Below are 21,941 nucleotides of genomic sequence, written 5' to 3'. Positions count from 1 at the left end.
TCAGAACATGGAATTTGGAGTCAGACATACCTGGGCTTGAGACCTTGTTTATCAAATAGCTAAATGGTTTCTGGCAAGTTGTTAACTTCTCCAAGTTTGTTTTTTCATCCGTGAAGTTCACAGACTTCCTCCCAAGGTTGTCAAAAGGATTAGAAAGAACACCCGTGGAGTCTTCTAGCAAGAGCCCGACCCACTGTGGGAGCTTAGACACTCTGGCTCTTCGTGTTGGCCCCACTGCTCTGCCTGTGATTTTGGAAAGGAAAGGCCATCCAAAGCTTACCCCAGGGAAGAGCACTCCAGGCCAGTCAGCTGTGGACTCGGTTATTTATGTTAACTAGTTATGACTCATGACAGGGACAGGTCTCATCTTTGCTTTTGGCAGGTAGCACAATCAGTAGGAAGGTGTTCAATAAATACGTAGTGAAAAGAACTGCACGAGCTTCAGCAAGCTCCTTAACCCATTTATGCCAGGGGTTACAATTTTTTGAATTTTTGCATGAATGAAAAATCAGACCTTGGCGATGACCTTGAGCAGTAGGATATAAATAACTCCCACATGCTTAGCATTCCGATAATGGAACACTAGGCAGCAGTGTTTCTTTTTCTCACCTACCAGGAGTCGGGCTTCCAGAGTCATGGTGAGCAGTTAATGAGAGTTAGTTTGAGGAGCACCTGTAATGGTGCCTGTTTCCTCTTCCTATTCCTAAATGCTCATTAGCAAGAAACACTAACCCAGGACCATGGTTTCCTGTACCCCAGACACTGAAACCTACTAATTCAAGCTCACAAGAAGTTGCCTAGGTAATTTCTTCTGATGGATATTTTCAGATGAAGAGAGTGCCTCTTTCTGTTGCCTGCAGTAGCTGAGAAGATAGACAGACACTTTCCCTAAGACTACCTTGCCACGCCATTGATAGGAATCTGTTTGGGGCCTCCCACTGTATTCAACTGAATTGCAGAAACTTAACTTCATTGGTGTTAAAAAGGAAAGATGACAGAATAACAGGCATTAAATTAAGATCATGCATTTTTGCTATATGTTTGCTTAAAAACAAGACCTCTTCCTCACCCCACTTCAGAGATTTACTTCCTTCTGTAGTCCCCAGAGAGATGAACTCTCTTTACTAGATTTTCTGAACTGAAATGAAGTAGCCATTCTTATCTCAGTGATTTCACTAGGTGCTGACAGAACAGAGCAAAATCCCAGGGAGACACCAGCTCTTCTGACGTTAAGCTTAGATGCAATGAGCTTTGTGTTGCTTAAGAACATCTTATCTAAACTGTGCATTTAATACCAGTTGTCCACTGCTCTATTTCTGGTCCTTCACAGGACTTTTTTTCTGCCCCTTTTGCTGTTCTCTTTGCTACTGCTCTTTGATGGCTTGCTTTGCAGTCCTGTCATTTTGTGAAATCCTCCTAGAAAAGGATTAGCAAAATTACACAGTGTTGCTGCTACTTAACATTCAGGAAATGCAGCATACGCATGCAAGTTATCAATCATTCTTACCAGATGGTAAATGTATCTCTTTTCACCAGAAATTGAGCAGCAAACATTCAAATTCATCACCAATACAACATTTACATTCACATCCATTTTCAGTTTGACATCCTTAATGAGCTGGTATAATGAAAATCAATATTTTATCCCTATATTGTTGACTATTTGTAAGTTACGATAGTGCAGACTTGGGATTAAAAAATTACCATTAAACAAAATCTCACCACTACTTGCACTTTTATATACTCTGTCTATACTTCCCACCAACCCGCTCCCAGTACCCCAGAGTTCTGCATTCCGAATGAGCTAATGAAAAAGGCATACAGGTAAGAAGAATAAAAACCTAGAAGTTGTTGTTGTTTTTACCACTGCTTAAATTTAGTGGTTACCTTTTGTTAGTTTATTACAAACTTTGAGAGCAGAGTTCTCTATTTATTGGATTGTACCATGAGGCAACTGAAGTCTATGGGGTGAAAGAGTAAATTCTTCTTTTATTGAGACGGAGTCTCACTCTGTCACCCAGGCTGGAGTGCAGTGGCATGATCTCAGCTCACTGCAACCTCTCCCTGCAGGGTTCAAGTGATTCTCCTGGCTCACCTTCCTGAGTAGCTGGGATTATAGGTGTGCACCACCATGCCTGGCTAAGTTTTGTATTTTTCATAGAGACGGGGTTTCGCCGTGTTGCCCAGGCTGGTCTTGAACTCCTGACCTCAGGTGATCTGCCCACTTCGGCCTCCCAAAGTGCTGGGATTACAGGCGTGAGACACCAGACCTGGCCTGAGTAAATTCTTGATGCTCTAATGGCTGAGCCAGGGAGCCCTGTATTCTGAGTACCAAGTCTAGATTTCTGCCCAACTAATGTTCCCTACAGATTTCAGTTTTGTCCTTCAATGATTGTCATCGAATTAAATGGCAACCCTTTGAGTGGTTGCTACTGGCTGAATTGTGTGCCCCTCACCACTCACACGTTAAGTCCTAACTCCCCGGCATCTCAGAACGTGACTGCATTTAGAGACAGGCCTTCAAAGAGGTAATTAAGGTAAAATGAGGTCACATGAGTGGGCCCTAGACACAGAGAGCACAGTTGGAGAGACAGCCTTGAGGATACAGCAAGAAGGCACCATCTGCAAGACATGGTGAGAGGTCTTGGAAGAAACCAAACCTACCAACATCTTAATCTTGGACTTCAAGCCTCCAGAATTGTGAGAATAATAAATTTCTTGTGTAAGCCACCCGGTCTGTGATATTCGTTAGAGCAGCTCTAGCAAGCTAATACAACAGGGTCCAGATTGGAGGAAAATGCAGAATTTACACTGTATTTACACGTATTTTCCTCTATAATGGAGATACATTATTAATTAGGGCTCATTTGTTGCAAGTAACAGAAACTAAATCCAGCCAACTTCAGCAAAAGTTAAGAATTTATCCTAAGGATACAGTGGTACCTCGCGGAACCTGAGAGGAATACAGCTGGCCTCAGAAGGGCATTGGATCCAGGGCCTGGAGCATTGTCTTCTGTTTCTCATCTCCGCTTTTCACTGTATTTCTGCTTTAGTTTTTTAATCCATCCCATTTTGAATTCCTGGGGAAAAGACTGATTGGTCGGCCAGCTTGAGTGAGGGGGATTCGCCCCTCGTCTAAGTCATGGCCAGAGAAGGCAGGGTCACATGGCATACAGTGGCCGCCAGAGCCTGTGGCTATGAAGGGAAGGAGCACTCATCAGACTGCCAAGTAAGTTCTCTGGAGTATGGAGGGCCCATCCCCCTCAAGGGCAATGGGGAGATGAATATGAGATGCTCATTGTGCTAAGGCAGAACAGCCAACGTATTAACAGTTTGGCTACAAGCAGCAAAATCAAAGCAAGAGCAGCTGGAGAGCTCATTCAGCCCAAGACTTCTTGCAACCTTATGGCCATTTCCCAACTGAAGACGGTGGGGAAGGAAAAGCTGCCAAGAATGTTGATTAGTAGCCTGTCAAAATCTGTGCACCCATCAGCTGGAAAAAGTTGATTCGTGATCAATTGTAATCCCATTACACAAATGGTGCAGAATGTTTATAATCCAAAAAATACTGTGCAATGAAACATAACATGAAGCAAGACTCTGGTCTCTGGTTTTGTCTGTTTGGGAGGTTAAATCATTATTCTTTGAGAAGGGGGTAAACATTAAATAATGCTAATTGTTCTGAAGAGGCAAGTAGAGAAAATATATGAGGGACAAACTCTCAAATAAATCTGAATAAAAAATGGTTACCCAGTCTGAATGAGCATGGGAAAGGCCATCCTCTCACCTGGCATGGACACCTGTTTTTGCTCAGGTTACTCCCTCCTCTTCTTCCACCTGGACTCCACCCCTGGAACACCAGCTTAGGCTCTGTCTCTTCCCTAACACCTTCCCTGAGTACACAATTTAGCATTTTATTTTTCTTCGAGTTTTTAGTATACATTGTGCGCCCCCTTGAAGACTAAGGGTCCTTAGGATTAAAGCCCATGCATACTCTTTGTTCCCACACATTGTCTGACAGGGCTTGGTATGCCTTTGATGAACAACATTTGTTGCCTGACTTCTGGTCACGGGTTGAACAGGAAATGGTCAGAAATCTGCTTGCTGGGCTCAAATAACCTTAGAATAATTTGAGAAGAAAGAGAAATATCCAGGTATATTCTTTTTAAGAAAAAAACTTTATTTTACAGTTTTATAAAGCGGCTTTACATTAAGCACAAACAATCCATTTACTTTGTATAGAAACAAAATACCTTTCCATCTGCAAAAAATCAAGTTTTGCTGTATATAAAACTAACATGTGCACATTGTGCTTAAACTGCAAAGTCTGTACAGCTTTACAAAGGACTACCCTTCAGAAGGGCATCCTGTAAACACTTTATTGCATATTTAACATATGGTATATAACCCACATGTACAATGGAAGAGAAACAAGAAAAGCAACCACAAGGAGGATGAAAATAGCAGCTTTCAGTGAGAGTCTGCACTGAGAAAGGAGAAGGAGCCACGTCTGGAGAGTTGTGCTTGTGTCATTTTTGCACTTGCTTCTGTGCGCTGGATGGTTCGTGGATGAAGCCTTTATGTACAATAACTCCTAAAAGGTCAAACTTGACCTTCATCCAGAAACTTTTGGCTGGTTTTACAACTGAAGTAGCAATAGATTTAACATCAAAATGAACTCAAGATAAGTGGAAAAACAAAAACAAACCTAATACCTATAATCTTAAAGCAAAGAAAAACTTAAAGAAATAAAACAATAAAATTTAAAAATACCCTCCGCATTCTCTCTAAGCTCAGAATAAGTAAACATTTTACATAATTTAAAACCCTAGAAAATTCTGTAGTTGTTTAGAGGCAAAAATGCAATGGATAGTCCAGGGCAGTGTTCCTCCCTGTATGCCCCCAGCTCACCTGCATCAGAATCACTTGAATGCTCATTACAAATGCAGACTATCATACTTCACAGGCAGATTTACTGACTCTGGGTTCTGCATTTCAATAAGCTCCCAAGTGATGCTGAGGCATTTTAAAGTTTGAGAACCACTGGTCTGTACTGACAATGCTGCTATAGATTCAACTCATCCTCTTAGAAAATTCTGGGATCACAAGAAATCAACTTGCTGTTGCAATGTGGAAGGCAGTGTAAAACCAACAGCAAGGAAATCACAACGCTATTTCTAGATCAAAAAGTCTTTCCTTCTTCAGTGGAAAAGGACAGCCACATTGTTAAGGCACGATATTTGTCACAGAAGCAGTACCATACTGTTATCATCGAGTCTCATAATCTGAAGACCAGTATGCAAACAAAGCAGACGTATGAACCATTCTAAATAATAACAAATACGGGGAAGTAAAAAAGGTTCCCAGACTGGAGAAAGTTTATTTTGAACATCGGCACTGGGAATAAAAATTAGGGGAGACCAGATATTCTTGCTGAGACATCTAACATATATGAAATGCAGAGGTCAAAAGCTAGGGGTAAGCCTGATAACTCAAAAAAGTGTTTTTACTGTGAGCAAAATTAAGAAAAGTGTGGTCACATCAATTGGGAGTTCAAGCTTACTTTTCTATGGCCAGTCTAATGTCTTCAGTGCAGATCTGTATCTTCTTTGCTTCTGCCCCCTTTGATGCTAACATATATATGTTTTCCAGTTTCTAAGTAGTGCTTGATAGTTTGAATTCAATTAAAATATAGTGTGTAAGCAGGTAACCTACCTGGCTCCTAAATGTGTACTTGATATAGGTCACAGATAAATGTATTGTGTTTGTCAGACTCGGTCCCCTGAAAGTGTAGGGTATCATATTTTCAAACTGTATAAGATATAGTATTGATTTAGTGTACTGTCACAGCAAAATCAACAACCCTCGGTTTTATTTAATGCCTGAAGCCCTATAGCAGACACTGCCCATTGTATGGGGGCTCTGAAATCTATTTATGTGCGGTATAGGAGGATATGTATACCTAAATAAAGATCTCATTACACATAAGTGCAGTAACATCCCTTCTATCTAATAGCTGGAATAATTTAAAATTAAATTAAGAAAAACACCCAATGATGCACAGACTTACTAGTTTGGGAAGCTGATGATCAAGAATGATCCTGGTAGGAAAAAAAAACTTTGCTATGATTCTTGCATATAGTATTTGATCTAATATTTTTATTTAAAGGGGGAAAAATCCTAAAAAAGTAAAATATGGTGGTGGCCTTAAAGCTACTAGCTCCTTTCCAAATTTAGATTTGTAATAAGTTTCCAAAATAATGTCCCAAAAATATCTCTCTCAAAATATACAAAACTCCAAGGTATAGTCTGAAATAAAATACAAAATTCTAGACAGTGACAAAAAGAAACTGTCACAATGGGGGTTGGGGAGGGATATACTGATTATCAAACTTTTACTGATTGTAGATCAAGTTTCAAAACAGAAACATTTTTGTAATTTCTTGTGCAGTCAACAAGTTTCATTTTAGTTGTGCTTACATTATATAACTGTGAAGCCTGAACACTGATTGTGTTTTTAATTTACACGTTTCAAGAAAACCATAATTAAATATTCACCATATACAACAAATTGAACAAATGCAACAAATACTCATTTGCTCCCAAGAAATTAATCTATAGAAAGGAAACATCTTTTTAAAAAGTTGAACACAGTCTGCTATCCAGGCTACAAGTACATATTTACTGTATTACAGCACATTATTTTTTTTAAAGTCCGCTTTCAACATAAATATAAATAATCACATTTTAAAAGAGCTCCATACTAAGTTTTCAGGTAAGTGCTAGACAGTTGGCCAGTAGCAACTACTTACCATTATCTTTCTCACATAGAGTGACTAGACTATCTGCGAAACTGTATAGGGTGATGGGCAAGGCAAAGTGAAGCATCTTTGTTCAGCCCATTGATTAAACATTGTGTTCTAAATGCCACCTACATTTCTAAATACCCAACCCATGGAATGCAATTATTTTAGAAGGCTGGTTTTAAGGATCACTTATCACTTTGATAGAATCCACAAAAACCTAGTACATAACCTTTTAAAATGTGCCTATGCTCTCCTGAGACAGAGCCTGTAGTTTCTGTGTACAGCAGAGGCTGAAGTGCAATTTTGGTTGTGAGCTCTAGTTGTGCTTTGCCCTGCTGCCTTTAAGGTAGCTTTTCCACCTCTTGACAAATTCTTTGAAGATTGGGGACTCATCAATGGTACTGAGTAGCTGCAACTGATTGATGTGGGTGGTATGATAGTCCCAGCGAGCCAGGTTAGGAGCGATGCCAAGCATGAAGTGACGGAGGTCATAGATGGTTCCTGAGCCAGTGTCATACAAGGGCAGCATGGCTTTAAGAGATTCCATGCCACGCTCATACAAGGACCTTGCTTCTTTTCCGAGTTTTTCCCCTGCAGTTTCTTTTAAGTCATACAGCCCAATTAAAGAATACATAAAGCCATTTAAAACAAAAGAGCTAGGTGTGGTTGGATATTCTTCATACCAGTCATGTTTATTCATAAACACAGCTTTAACTCCATGCTGCTCAGATAGAAACTTATAAGGGGCTGTTGCCCTTAAAGCTGAATTGAGGAATATATGGTCTTTTGTTAACAGATAGGCCCTGACTAATGTAGAAATGGCTTGCCCTTGGGCCATGGCAGAATACCATCCTGGCTCTAAAGACTTGAACCCTTCCCCTAACTTACGGGTCACCATAATTGGCCAGCCACCTTTCTCATCCTGGTTCCTTACTAGCCAATCACTAGCAGCAAAAAATGCAGCCATGTGGGCTGTGGTAGAGATGGTAATGTTGTCGAGGAATCCCTTACCTTTTGCAATCAACCTAACCACCTTCTTGGGCATTATTTTGGTTGGCTTGACAGCTTTTGTGTTTGAAAGACCCACTCCTTTCCTGAGGTCAGTGACCAGGTCCCTGGTAACTGTGCTCCATGAAGTTCTGGGCCCAATGCCGTAGTATATATCTCTTTCTTTAAAAGCAATTAGCTGAGCATTTGAGACATAATGTATAGTGAAGAGCTGATTCTTTTCTGTGGTCTCTAGAACCACGGACACACTTCCATTTGTCAAGAACTTGAGGTCAAATGAAATAATAAAATCTTTTGTGTTTCCCAGTTGCAAGGATACACCTTCACTGGTTTCTGTAGGGGAGAATATACCAACAAAGACTGGTTAGAATAAAAGCACTTTTGTATTTGAAATTGAATTGCAATTCATCCTTGAAAACCCTGACCGCACAAAATTAACACTTACATATTTTTAGTATCAGATCATTTGTAATTTTATTTTTTATTAAATTAAACAAAAACAAATGACAGAATTGGTGAGTTCATGATGGCTTGTGAGCATCAGGCCAAAGCTCTTACCTTTTGCCCTGTCTAGGTTCTAGCAGAGGATTGAGAGCAAATGGCTAAGGTATTGCTGATCAAAACTGCCTTTCCTAAATCTAGTACTAGCTGATCAGTAATCAATGACTATTCTAGTATACCCATTCTGCAAACAGAAAAAAAAAAAAAGCCAAAAGCTGGCTCAGCACATAATATTGCAAGAAAGAGGCTAGAAAAAATGGTTATACATGAATTTTAAACTATTTAACATTTAATATGTACTTACTATGTTCTAAGGGCTTTACACCTATTTATTCATTTAATCCCCTGAACAATTACAAGGGTAGGTGCTATTACTATTACTTTATGGATGAGGAACTGAGACACAAGGAAGTAACTTGCCCAAGGTACAAGACTTGAACCCAGGTTGCCTGGTCTCACTCCACAACACATTATTAATTTGATTTTGAAAATGATAGATTTGTTTTCACATACTTGCTAGAAGTGCTAATAAAATTTCTGGAAATTAAGCAATGGGCTCATGTGTACAACAAAAAGTGAGAGAATGGTGGAGTGACAGGGTAAAGCTCAGGCTTTGGAGTTTAAAAACCTCAGATTTGAATTTTTGTTCAACCACTAGCTTTGAGAAGTCTGGCAAGATGCACCTCTTTGAGCCTCAGTTTCTTCACATGTTAAATAGAGATAATATTACTTTGCAGGGTAATTGTGAGGATTTTAAGAAAGACAATGGAGTGGAATATAATAATAAATGATGGTTATTATTCCGAAGCCACTGGCTTCAGAGGTCAAAAAGTTAAAGCTGTTTTATTTGACAAATTATTAAAGAGAAAATTTCTCTTGAATATTTATAGTATTAATGATGGCTAATTCCCAGAAAGATGACATTTTGAATACTGCTCATCTAGATCTACCAAGAAACTGAGCATATTAAAATAGCAGTAGCAGCAGCAAGAATAAGAACAACAAAAATATACGTAGTACAAATTTAAAAATATTAAAGGGAAATCTTCATATCTTGATCTTTTCACAGCTTAAATGTCCAAAACGCATTCACATGTATTATCTCATTTGATACTTAATCTTCTGAAGCTGGTAGGGCAGGAATTATTATATTACATCTCCATTTTAGAGGTGAAGATATGTAGGCTTTGCAAGGTTAAATGGTTTGCCCAATGCCAAAAGCTAATTAGTGGTAGAGCAGGGACTAGAATCCAGGTTTCCCGGACTCAGGTTCAGACTGTGAAAAAGACAAATGATATTGGAGATGGTATTCTTATGAGAATATTCAATAGAAAGGTTCTCTTAGATGCAGCCATAGAAGCAGATCTATGCTTTGCAGAATCCTTGAAAAAATCTTTAGTGTGTCACCAGGAGCAAAGATCAGAAATGTGAACTGGGCCAGGCACAACTGGTCACACTCAGCAGTTTGGGGGGCCAAGGCAGGAGGACTGCTTGAAGCGAGAAGCTTGAGACCAGTCTGGGCAAGAAAGCGAGACCCTAACTCTACAAAAAATATAATACAATAGCCAAGTGCAGTGGCATGTGTAGTCCTAGGTACTTGGGAGGCCAAGGTGGGAGGACTGCTTGAGCCCAGGAGTTTAAGGCTGAAGTAAGCTATGATCACACCACTCTTGTTCTGGGTGACAGAATGAGACTCTGTCTCTTAAAAAAAAAAAAAAAGAAAGGGAAAAAGGAATGTGAACTGATGATGGTGTATACTTGGAGGGTGTCAGTATGCTGAGTTGATCATTTAACTCTTGCAACACTGGACTCAAGCAGGATGGTTATATTTGTCCCAAGGCTCTTAATTACTTCATTGGATGGAACAGACAATTCTGAAAGTTGTATCAAGAATGAGAACATCCTCATAGACTTATGCATCAAACAATGCTCTGAGTAACTTAATAGAAAAACTGATTGCAGAAGTAAACTTCTAATACAGTAAAAAATCCATTTCATCTGGCAAAATGTCAACATGTACTCTCTCTCTTAACTAGCATTTTTCTGCATCTATAGTAAAATGGGATCTGAAGTTCAGGACAACATTCCTGAAACACTGCAGGATTCTGAACTGACTTATGAACCACTCAAGATTAAATTATATTCAGTAGAGCAGACTATCTTGAGTGCTTATTTTTTCATTCTCATCAGATGGGATTATTAACTATGACATCTATTCTGGCCAAACTGGATAACAATGACCCATCTTTAGAAGTCCAAGTGTGAGGAAGCTGGAAAAGTACCCATTTCCTCCCAGAATTTCGGAAGCTGGAAGAGTACCCATTTCCTCCCAGAATTACAATTTTATTTACACAAATTTAATGAAATGACATGGTTTAATGCGTCACCTTATATCTTCATATGACAAACCAGTCCAAAGAACTCAGTAATGAACGATGTCAAGGCATGTAACCTTTTAAAAAGCCAATGTATCAATTTTCCTAAGACCTTAACACCAGCAGAGGGCGTTCCTGAGTCATCTAGGAGAAGTGACAGAAGTCACAATCCTCAATTTAAATTAACCAACCAACAATTATAATCTTCACAACAATCTTACAAATCATTTAATTCCCATTTTATAGATATACAGAGGACGTTAAATAACCTCCTGGCATCATTCACGAGGACCTGAATGGGAGCAAATGGGATGGTGGCAACCAGTTTGGCAATGTACCAGGTAAGATTCTGAGCTCTACTGGAGGTACTAGGCTATCTGAAGATTCCTCCTTCAAATCTAATGGAAAGTTTTTTTTTTTTTTTTATTGTTTGAAAGCCATGACCCATCCTCTCCTAACCAGTTATTCCCAGTAGTTACTATAACTGTTTATTTTTGGTATATGTGACACATATATATGCACTTTAGGCAATAAAGGATGATCAACATTTAAGAATACTTTTGACATTGGTCTTAGCAATGATTGTTTAGATTTGACATCAAATGTACAAGCAAAAGGGGCACAGACAAACAAGTGGGACTACATCAAACTAAAAAGCTTTTGCACAGCAAGGGAAACAATCAACAAAATGAAAAGCAACCTATAGAATAGGAGAGAATATGTACAAACATATATCTGATAAGAGGTTAATATCCAAAATCTATCAGGAACTTATACAAATAGCAAAAAAAAATCTGATTAAAAAATAAGCAAATGATCTGAATAGACACTTTTTCAAAGAAGACACGAGTGGCCAAAAGGTATATAAAAAGGTGCTCAACATCATTAATCACGAGGGAAATAAATGCAAAGCAAAACCACAATGATATATCATCACCTTACACCTGTTGGGATGACTATCATAAAAAAGGGAAGAGATAAGAAGTACTGGTGAGGATATGGAGAAAGGGGAACCCTTGCGCACTTTGGGTGGGAATGTAAATTGGCATAGTCATTAGGAAACAGTATGGAGGTTCCTCAAAAAATTAAAAATAGAACTACCATATGATCCAGCAATCCCACTTCCTGGTATACAACCCAAGGAAATGAAATCAATAACCTCAAAAAGATACCTGCACTCCCATGTTCTTTGCAGCATTATTCACAATAGCCAAGGCATGGGAGCAACCTAAGTGTCTAGTATAGATAAAGAAAATATGGTGTAAATATGTGTGTGTGTGTGTGCACGTGCGCACACATGTGTGTATACACACACACATACCTATAGAATAGAATATTAGCCATAACAAAGAAGGAAATCCTGCCGTTTGTGACAACATAGACGAACCTTGAAGGAATTATGCTACGTGTGACAAGTCAGAGAAAGATACTGTATGATCTCACTTATATGTGGACCCCCAAACAACTGAACTCACAGAAACAGTAGAATGGTGGTTGTCGGGCTGGGGGGGTGGGAAAAATGGGGAGATGTTGATCAAAGGGTACAAACTTCAGATATAAGATAAGTTCTAGGGGTCTGATGTACAGCATGGTGACTACAGCTTATAATACTGTATTGTATGCCTGAAATGTGCTAAAATATCTCTTAAATGTTCTCACCACCACCAACACCATACAAAGAAAGGTAACTATGAGGTGATGGATGTGTTAACTAATTTAATTATGGCAGTCATTTCACAACATATATGTATATCAAAGCATCACATTGTATACGTTTGCCAGTTATACCTCAATAAAGCTGGGGAAAAAAGAGCCTTTAAATCAATGTTTCACATCCAACAAAAACTGTTGATCAATCAATTCGTTTAATCAACAGATTTACTATGCAGCATGAGAAGAGGCCCTACTCAAAATCTTAAGAAACACCAAGAGAAAGAAGAATCAGGCAGAAGAAGAGAAGCTCCCAAGAAGCCTGAGAAAGAATGGCTACAGAAATAGGAGAAAGTGAGGTCATGGAAATCAAATGAAAAGAGTGCTTGGGGAAAGGGAAAGCTAATTTAATTTAATAGAGTAGGACAGGCCTAAAGTTTCAATTCATTCAATTTTAAAATTAGAAAAAGGAATAAAACATTATTCAACAAAACAACAAAAATAGCTGCAGACCCATATTATATGCCTCTTCACTCATATTTGATTTTATCCCCTTTCAGAAAAAAAAAATCGAAGGCCAAGAAAGAAAAAAAAAAAAGGCCAACAGCATTCAGCTTGTGGTCCTCCAGGGTCTCACCTCACTTGAGCCTATGCTTTTATGTACAAGTTCCAATTTCCTCTTAATGGTGATTCTCTGAATTTATCTCCCATGAGGTCTATATCCTCTAAAAAGCCTCATTTCTCATACCTATGCTTCAATAAAATAGTCTCACCTCTTTGATTCCCTTCTCCTGCTCTGTTCTGAGCAATAACTCCCATGTAACTCCAACTCACCTTCTCTCATACTCTTATAGTATGCAACTGGAGAGGCAGCATCCTTAGTTCAAAAATCCAAAATCTGAAATGCTCCAAAATCCAAAACTTTTTGAGTGCTAACATGATGCCACAAGTGGAAAATTCCAGATCTTCCCTCATGATGGGTCGCATATATTATTAAAAATATTATAATAAGTTACCCTCGGGCTATGTGTATAGCATATGAAATATAAAAGAATTTTGTGTTTAGACTTGAGTCCCATCCCCAGGATATTTATGTATATGTAAATATTCCAAAATCTGAAACACTTCTAGTCACAAGCATTTCAGATAAGGGATACTCAACCTGTACATGCACACACAGAATTCCATTCCCAGCTAGCATGCTTCCACCAACAGGGAGTTCCAACTTAGAACAGCTGTGTCCCACTCGCAGAGTGGCTGTTAGAGACAGAGTTCTCTCCTCTATATGCTTAAAACCATCTTAGGAAGTAGTTTTATCTCCAGCTACTGGCTACAGAATGAGGGGCTAAGGTGAGGATCCCTCATTTAAGATGTGGGGACCTATCTTTTGTATTACTCAAAGCACCCAAAAGTGCACAATGAAATCTGTTGCTCTAAATAGGACAGAGTTCAAAAGACTGTCCTAGAAAACCTTCCAAACACTCAAGGAGATCAAGGTGAGGGCTGCTGATTCCACCCTAATCCAGACAACCATTATTAACTAGTGCAAAAATAAGTTTCTTGAGTGCACCCTAAAGTTCTTTTGCATAGTCTAATCATTTCCTGTTGCAATAACCTCTTAGGTATCACAAGCTAAATATTCTTAAACATTTAGTTGTACTTTCTCACTCAGCCAAACCTGTTGTTTACAATAAGCAAAGATGCTCTGTGTACCAGAATATCACAGAATGCCATGGGAGAAAAGGAGTTCTAGTGACAGAATAAAAAGTAAAGGTCATCTATTATTTGCACTGCATTCAGTACTCATAAATTCATTACTTAAGGCTATCTAGAATGAGTGGGTTTGTATTGTGGCTTTCAGGGTCTGTAAATTATGAAGAACAAGGAGAGAATACAGAAGAGGTCTTATAACCTTTCCTCTCTTTTTATTTACCAACTGCAAGATTGGTGGGAGGGGGAACAAGTTCTGTACTTGAAAACATTCCCCCATAGAGAATTAAACCTGAGGTGCTAACTAAAATTATTTCATTGTCTTCTTAAGTAATGGACTCATTAATTCTCATTGATATTGATTAGTGCAGGAAAATGCATTACATTCTAATTAATGAGACTGTCTTAGTAAAAGGGGAAATGTTGCATAAAGTTAATTTGATTTTGTTAATTATTTTATTAATGAAAATGACTTTACATGAAGTTTGAGATAATCTACTACATTAACAAAATCCAATATGGGAAACAGGCCTCTTTGGTAATGCTCTATTATCCTGAAAAAATTAAAAGCTATTGGCAAAAAATAGGCAAATGAAAAGATGGCTGTCTCCTTAAAACCATTCTATTTACTGCAAAAGTTTAAAAATTAAACTATACTGTACTGAAATATTAAATGGAGGAACTTCATTCCTATCAGATATAGACCCCTGGAGGCAGGTACACATTGTGCAGTAACCTGGACCTTACCATTCAATCTATGGCTTGGCTCTTTACATAGTAAATATTCCTTTTTATAACCTTGACTTTTTAGCTGTATCTTTTTTAGAGATTTCATTGGGGTGACACCATTTGTTACTTTATATATGTAATATAAAGGGTCTGCTTATGTGTTTTTTTAAACCATATTAAAATTTTAAGGGACTATCAGGGTCCCATAAATCAACATAAAATTCGCAGGCACATATAATACATAACTTACCTGGTGCAATAAACTGTTTGACATTGGTGAATCTAGACTTATCAGCCACATTCGCCATAAAGCAGCCCTTTGGCACAGTCCAGTCATTAGGCTTGTTTTTGTCTCTGTCTTCTGCTGTTTCATATACCTCTATGTGAGGAGGTTTCTCAGTTAGATTCTTGCTGTAATGACTTAATCCATACTGTGCAATCTGGATTGGATAGAAATAGCCTTGAGGTCCCCATTGTGTAGATAATGGCACACCTATAAAATAGAGAAACAAAATGAATAATCATATCCAGACATCACAAGCCTATTCCTAATACCATTCCTCACTGATTTACTTCTGGGGGATCTTACAGGGTTATCAGGAAGTTGTGGGCTTCCTCATAATACTGCTCTCATAATGACCAGATCTAGTACCAAATTAACCAGATGTGAAAAACAAAAATTAAGTATTCTTTCACTCTCATTCATTATTTGTTAACAAATAGTGCAACGCTATAAATTACCTTTTAAGGACTGGCTTTTTGTGTGTGTTACTTTTGCTCATGGCTACAGATGTCATGTTTCATAATCCTGTTTCCTACATTCAAATTCTGCACAATTTAGATGCGTATAGCTAATGTCACCACAGTTCTATTTTCAATATTAATCCTGAAATTTTCTTAAACATTTATACTTAACAGTCAAGTTACTACATACTCATCTTTCCCTCCAATGTCAAAGTGTGGTCTACTAATTAGGTATGTCATCTGATGGTTAATGTATTTGCTTAAAAAGCCAGTTGTGGCCAGGCACGGTGGCTCATGCCTGTAATCCTAGCACTTTGGGAGGCCGAGGTGGGTGGACTGCCTGAGCTCAGGAGTTTGAGACCAGCCTGGGCAACACGGTGAAACCCCGTCTCTACTAACATACAAAAAGTTAGCTGGGGGTGGTGGCAGGTACCTGTAATCCCAGCTATTTGGGAGGCTGAGACAGGAGAATCACTTGAACCCAGGAGGCGGGGGTTGCAGTGAGCCGAGATGGCGCCACTGCCCTCCAGCCTGGATGATGGAGCAAGACTCTGTCTCAAAAAAAAAAAAAAAAAAAGCCAGTTGTGACTTGGCAATTTAAAATATAAACACAGCTTGAAATTCTTTTTCATATCTTTCCTGTTAAAATGTAATTCTTAAGAAGTGTTTTTTAAAACATCAATTTAGTTTGTATATTTTACCACAGATTCTTGAAATAATTCATTAATGGATTACCTTATGTAAAGTTCTAAGTACAACTTTTAAATGTTTGGTATTAGTGTTTTTCTTAGTAATTTACTACTTAGGAGCTACAAATCCTACATTTACATAATGTTGTATGGTTGAATCACGTATGTATTGAGAGATAAACTACTATCTGTAGTTCTAAAATTAATAAGAATCTGATGAGCACAGCAGAAACTGGGAATCTACAAAATTTTATGTGTTTTGTTGTAGATTCAAAACAATGTTTACAGAATTAGGTAGGCTACAGATAAGCTTTTTAACATTTGTACCTTTCCTCCAAGAGGGGGATCCCCTCTGTAATTCAAATAGAATTATTATCAATTAATAAAAGGTGGTTTATACAACCTCATTAAACATGAGTGGTGACTACAATAATGTGCAACTGGCACAAGAACTGGGACTGATCAATGAAACCAAGTAGCAGTCCAGAAACACATTCTAGTACTCCTAAGAATTTAGTATAATGACGAATATTCCATCAAACTCAGTGGGAAAAGAGATGATTCAATACATATTGGGGAAAAAGGTTTAAAATTAGGCTGTGACCTTGTACCATTTGCCAAAATATAAATCAATTTAGCAGAACTAAAAAAGTTAAACATAAAAAAATGAAACCATAAAACTATCAGAGAAACTAAAAGTGAAAAGCGGATCATAATGTGGTGTGGCAAGTGCCTTTCTAAGCATAAAAAGAAGAGGTACAAAGATCCAAAAAACCCCATAAGTTTAATAAATGGAACTAAAAACTTCTAAAACCAACAAATCATATGTAAAATGAAAAGACAACCAGATTGAAGAAATAGCCCTAACAAATATGAGTACTGCTACCCTTACTACATAAGTTCACACAAATACATTTTTTAAAAACTCCACTTATCACATTCGAAAAAGGGGTAAAGAACATGAAAATACGGCAAAAAGCATAAGAAAAAGATATCTGACCTCACTAGTTGTTAAAGAGAGAAAATTATAATATCCCTCTGTAACCAACAGACAAAAAAACAATGTTCCATGATGGCAAGAGTTGGGTGAAAATGGCACCCTCATACTCTGCTGCTGGAAGCATGAGCAAGTTCCACCTTTCTGGAAAATGGCTGGCAAAACAGTACAAAGGTTTGGCAGGTTATTTGACATGGCGGTTAATTATATTCTCAGAATAGGAATACACTACAATGAGAATAAAATTAAAATAGCAAATAAAGATTAACAATGAAAATCTGTAACATTTATAATAGCAAAAAAATGGAAATATAGTTAGTCACCCTTTGTGCTACCAAATACCAGATTTTATTCACTTGATCTTAATTTATTATATATTTAAAAATAACTGAAAGAATATTACTGGATTGTTTGTAACACTAAGAAAGGATAAATGTTTGAGGTGATGGATACACCATTAACCCTGATGTGATGATTATTATACATTGCATGCCTGTATCAAAATATCTAATACACCCCATAAATACATACACCTACTATGTACCCACAAAAATTAAATATAAAACATTAATTAAAAAACATAAAAAACCTGGAAATGACCTAAGTGTACAACTAAAGAGAAGGGTCTCATACATTACATATATCATGGCATGTCCTTACTACAAATATTAGTTATTAAAATGTTCAATAAATATTCAGTGAGGGGAAATAGTTGAAACACGTTAAGTAGAAAATATCAGAATAAAAACTGACCATACAGTATGATCTGAATTTTTTTTAAAGATGCATTTCTACTATGCAGCCATAGAAAAGAAAGAGATCACGTGCTTTGTAGAAATATGGATGGAGCGAGGGGCCATTATCCTTAGCAAACCAACGCAGGAACAGAAAACCAAATACTGCATGTTCTCACTTCTAAGTGGGAGCTAAATGATGAAAACACATGGACACATAGAGGGGAACAACACACACTGGGGCCTACTGGAGGGTAGAGGGTAGGTGGCGGGCGAGGATCAGAAAAATAACTGATGGGTCCTAGGCTTAATACCTGGGTGACAAAATAATCTGTAAAACAAATCTCCATGACATGAAGTTACCTATATAACAAAACTGCACATGTACCCCTGAACTTAAAAGTTAAAAATAAAATAAAATAAAAATATATTTCTACAACAACAAAAAGAATGGGGAAAAAAAGTCAAAATATTAACAGTGGTTATGGGTACTTTTTACTTTTTTATTTTAGAATTTAGGCACCTATTAATTTCATGCATTTAAAAAACTGCTGAAAAAAAGGTTTGACTCTGAATATCTTTGAAATCTCTATTACTCTCCTGAATCACTGTATAGTAAACATCATTACGATTATGCTAAAACATATGTCTAAGTACAAAGGCCTCCAGAGAATATATAAAAATAATAATAATTATATTGAGGTGGTAAGAGTATAGGTGAATCTGGTCGCTTCTCTCTTCTAAACATTTGGTAAGGATATTGGCCAGGCACAGTGCCTCATGTTTGTGATTCCAGCACTTTGGGAGGCTAAGGTGGGAGGACTGCTTGAGTCCAGGAGTTTCACACAAGCCTGGACAACACAGTGAGACACTGTTTTTACAAAAAATAAATTTTAAAAAATTAGCTGGGCATGGTGGAGCATGCCTATAGTCCCAGCTACTTGGGAGGCTGAGGTGGGAGGATCACTTGAGCCTGGGAGATCGAGACTGCAGTAAGTCATGACAGTGTCACTGCACTCCAGGCCTGGGTGACAGAGTAAGATTCTGTCTCAAAATAAGAGAAAAAGATATTATAAAAAATGTATCTAAGTAGTAAAAACAAAGGAGAAAACTCCTGCATCAGATATGTAAATTCCAATTTCCAACTGGATGAATAAACACACCATTAACTTCACAGACATGGGTGGGCTATAATCCTTCGGTCTGTGGGAGTCTGAAAACATCCACATGGTCACCAAGTGAGCACAAACTTCTTTCCAGAGCAAAAAACAGATATTTAGTTAGTTAAAAACTTATTTCAATACAGATTTTAAAATACTAAGATCTTAAAATCACTTTATAACAAAATGAGGAAAGTAAAACCCAAACCAAGAAATCTCAAACATATTAAGCTCTTTCCTCTGTTTAAGTGATATACTTTAAAGTCAAATTCAATTTGGCTTTCTGGTTTGAAAAGCAAATTCCAAAGCATATTAATTGTATCCACAAGGAACTCTTACTGCCCCAGGTTTTAAAGACAATGAAAAATGTAATAGACTAGGAGTTCAGTATAAGTCCAGAGAAAAAGCATCTACATATTGTCTTGTTCTGAAGACTTGAAACCTCCTTCCAGAGATGACACCTGACTCATTAGGTAACCAGACCACACTGGTACATTGATGGGTCCACTGGATGGTCTCTCTCCCTTTCCCATCTCTCACAGGATTCTAGCTATATATTTTAACGCAAACTTCCGGAGAAACAGTGCCTTTACCTTACTGGTGAGAATTTTAGATTCTGAGTTAGGTTAATAAAATAATTCTATTTGCCCAGGTTTGGTCTTATGGCAGCCCTTAAGTCATAGCATCTAGAAAGTTGCCCTAGGTTCAGGCTTAACCTGTTCCTCCCTGCTAAATTAGAGTGATGAAAGGTCTTTTGACAGTAAGCTATGTACTTGATGTATAATTAACAACATTTTCTTATTCCTCAACACAATCATGCTTGAAAAATGCAAGTGAAGCAGACAGATACCAACCTTCAACCCCACTTATGCACTTGACTCTGTCTCGGACTTCCACATTGTAGCCTTCAAAAGACATAAACACACCATCGGGGTGATAGGGGGCTCTCTGTGCATAGACTTTGGAATAGCTATGAGAGAATTCAAACCGATCATAGCCATCATACTGAACCACCTTTCCATAAACATCAAAATATTTCTCAACCCAAGTGAATGGAAGAAAGACTTCGTTCCCCTCTCGTCTCCCTTTAATTGTGTGTTCATCATTTATGAGACAGTCAATTTCTTCATATTTGAGCCCTAACACCTTACTTCCCACATTGCTATTGAAGCCCCCAACAACAGGGGGTGCTTTCTGCTGTTCCTGAGGGAATGCTTCCTCAGACTGTTGTTTGGCCACGTGGTTCATATAGTTGTTACTCTCAGATGCTGCTGCTCTTTTTTCAAACCCATCCACTCTGAAGCCACTACTCGAACGCCGTGGAAACTGGATCGCTTTGTCACTGGAACACTTATTCCACAAAAGTACTGTGACCAAAGTGAAGAGTGCGCAGATAATAATCAAAGTCTTATAGTTGACCCGAGCTGCCAAGCAACGCATATTCAGACCATACCTATGGAGGCAAGAAGAAAAAAAATCATGCAAAGATGTACTACCGGCATTTCATAGGATAAAGTTTTCTTTGCTTTTTTTTTTTTTAATGTTGAACAACTGTATTAGGACAATTTTGGATCAGATTTAAAATTGCAAACTCAAACTTTTCAGCACAAAAAAAGGTAAGAGGTGCTTCCTCCTTTTGGTGAAATCCTTAGTTAGCACAAGCTTCTAAAGCAGAGATGTTCAAACTTTCTTAGTTTGTGGCTCCCTTGGTATCTCAGTAATTTTTCACAATGCCCCCTAGGCCAAAAGAAATACCTAATACAGTTTGAGTATGCTGTACCCAAAATGCCTGGGACCAGAAGGGTTTTGGATTTTGGATTTTTCTCAGATTTGGGAATATCTGCATTACACTTAACAGTTCAGCACCCCAGATCTAAAATCTGAAACGATTCACTGAATATTTCTTTAGAGCATCACGTTGATGCTTAAAAAGTTCTTGATTTTGAAGCATTTTGTATTTTCGATTTCTGAACTTGGGATGCTCAACATGTAGCATTTATTAAATAGTTAGGGCCAAATAACTACTTATATACAAGTATTTATGTCCTAACACCTTAGTAGCTGTCTGAAAAAACACAGTAGACCTTTTCAAGGTAAACACCAACATCCATGTTGCTAAATCCAACAATGAATTTTTAGTGCTCATCCTACTTGACCTCCTAACAGCATAAAATAGTCAATGGCTCTTTCCTTCTTGAAACATTTTCTTCCCATGGTTTCTAGGGCACCATTCTCTTTTGGTTCTCCTAAAATCCCACTGGCTGTTCTTCTCTTCTTTGAGTCTTCCTTTTCATCTCCCTAATTCTTAAATGTTAGAGTACCTTAGGGCCCCAGTCTTTTGAACTTCTTTATCTCTATTCACTCTATTCACTTTGATCTCACCCAACCTCATGCCTTTAAATACAAGGCTGACTATCCCCAAATTCTCTCGCCAGGCCAGGTCTTTCTTCAGAGCTGCAGATACGTATATCCAAATACACATATCTTTATTTGGAGGTCAAATAAATTTCTGAAATAACATCCAAAACTTAACTCCCAATCTTTTCCTCAATCTGTTCCACCCTTCCTACTGCTCAGACTAAAAATCTTGACCCTTTCTTATTCACTCAATATCCCATAAGTCAGGAAATTCTGTTGGCTCTACCTTCAAATTATACCCAGAATCTGACCTCTTTTCACCAACTACATTGTTACTACCATGTCAGAATCACTGTCATCTTTCACCTGGAACACAGCAGTTATATTCAAACTGGTCTCTCTCCTTCTACGCTTACCCTACTACTCCACCCTCAAGTCTATTCTTAACACAGCAGTCAGAATGATGCTCTTAAATTTAAG

At 37.9% G+C, this 21,941-nt stretch overlaps 1 protein-coding gene across 3 annotated transcripts in view; it reads right to left on the bottom strand.

Moving 5' to 3' along the window:
* Positions 1-4,157: 4,157 nt before the first annotated feature.
* The window catches only part of GLCE (glucuronic acid epimerase), a 111,549-nt gene continuing 93,765 nt past the window's right edge, over positions 4,158-21,941 (bottom strand). For all 3 annotated transcript variants that reach the window (XM_003818531.5, XM_024925721.4, XM_034939023.3), the window contains 3 exons: positions 19,958-20,556; positions 15,030-15,272; positions 4,158-8,147 (listed from right to left, as the gene is read on the bottom strand). In XM_003818531.5, the coding sequence (XP_003818579.3) occupies positions 7,123-8,147; positions 15,030-15,272; positions 19,958-20,543 (1,854 nt within the window). In that variant the 5' untranslated portion in view covers positions 20,544-20,556 and the 3' untranslated portion in view covers positions 4,158-7,122. The remainder of the gene's footprint in view (positions 8,148-15,029; positions 15,273-19,957; positions 20,557-21,941) is intronic.

Source organism: Pan paniscus, chromosome 16 (assembly GCF_029289425.2).
Source record: "Pan paniscus chromosome 16, NHGRI_mPanPan1-v2.0_pri, whole genome shotgun sequence".
Taxonomy (NCBI): domain Eukaryota; kingdom Metazoa; phylum Chordata; class Mammalia; order Primates; family Hominidae; genus Pan; species Pan paniscus.
This window is presented reverse-complemented; position numbering and strand designations above follow the sequence as displayed.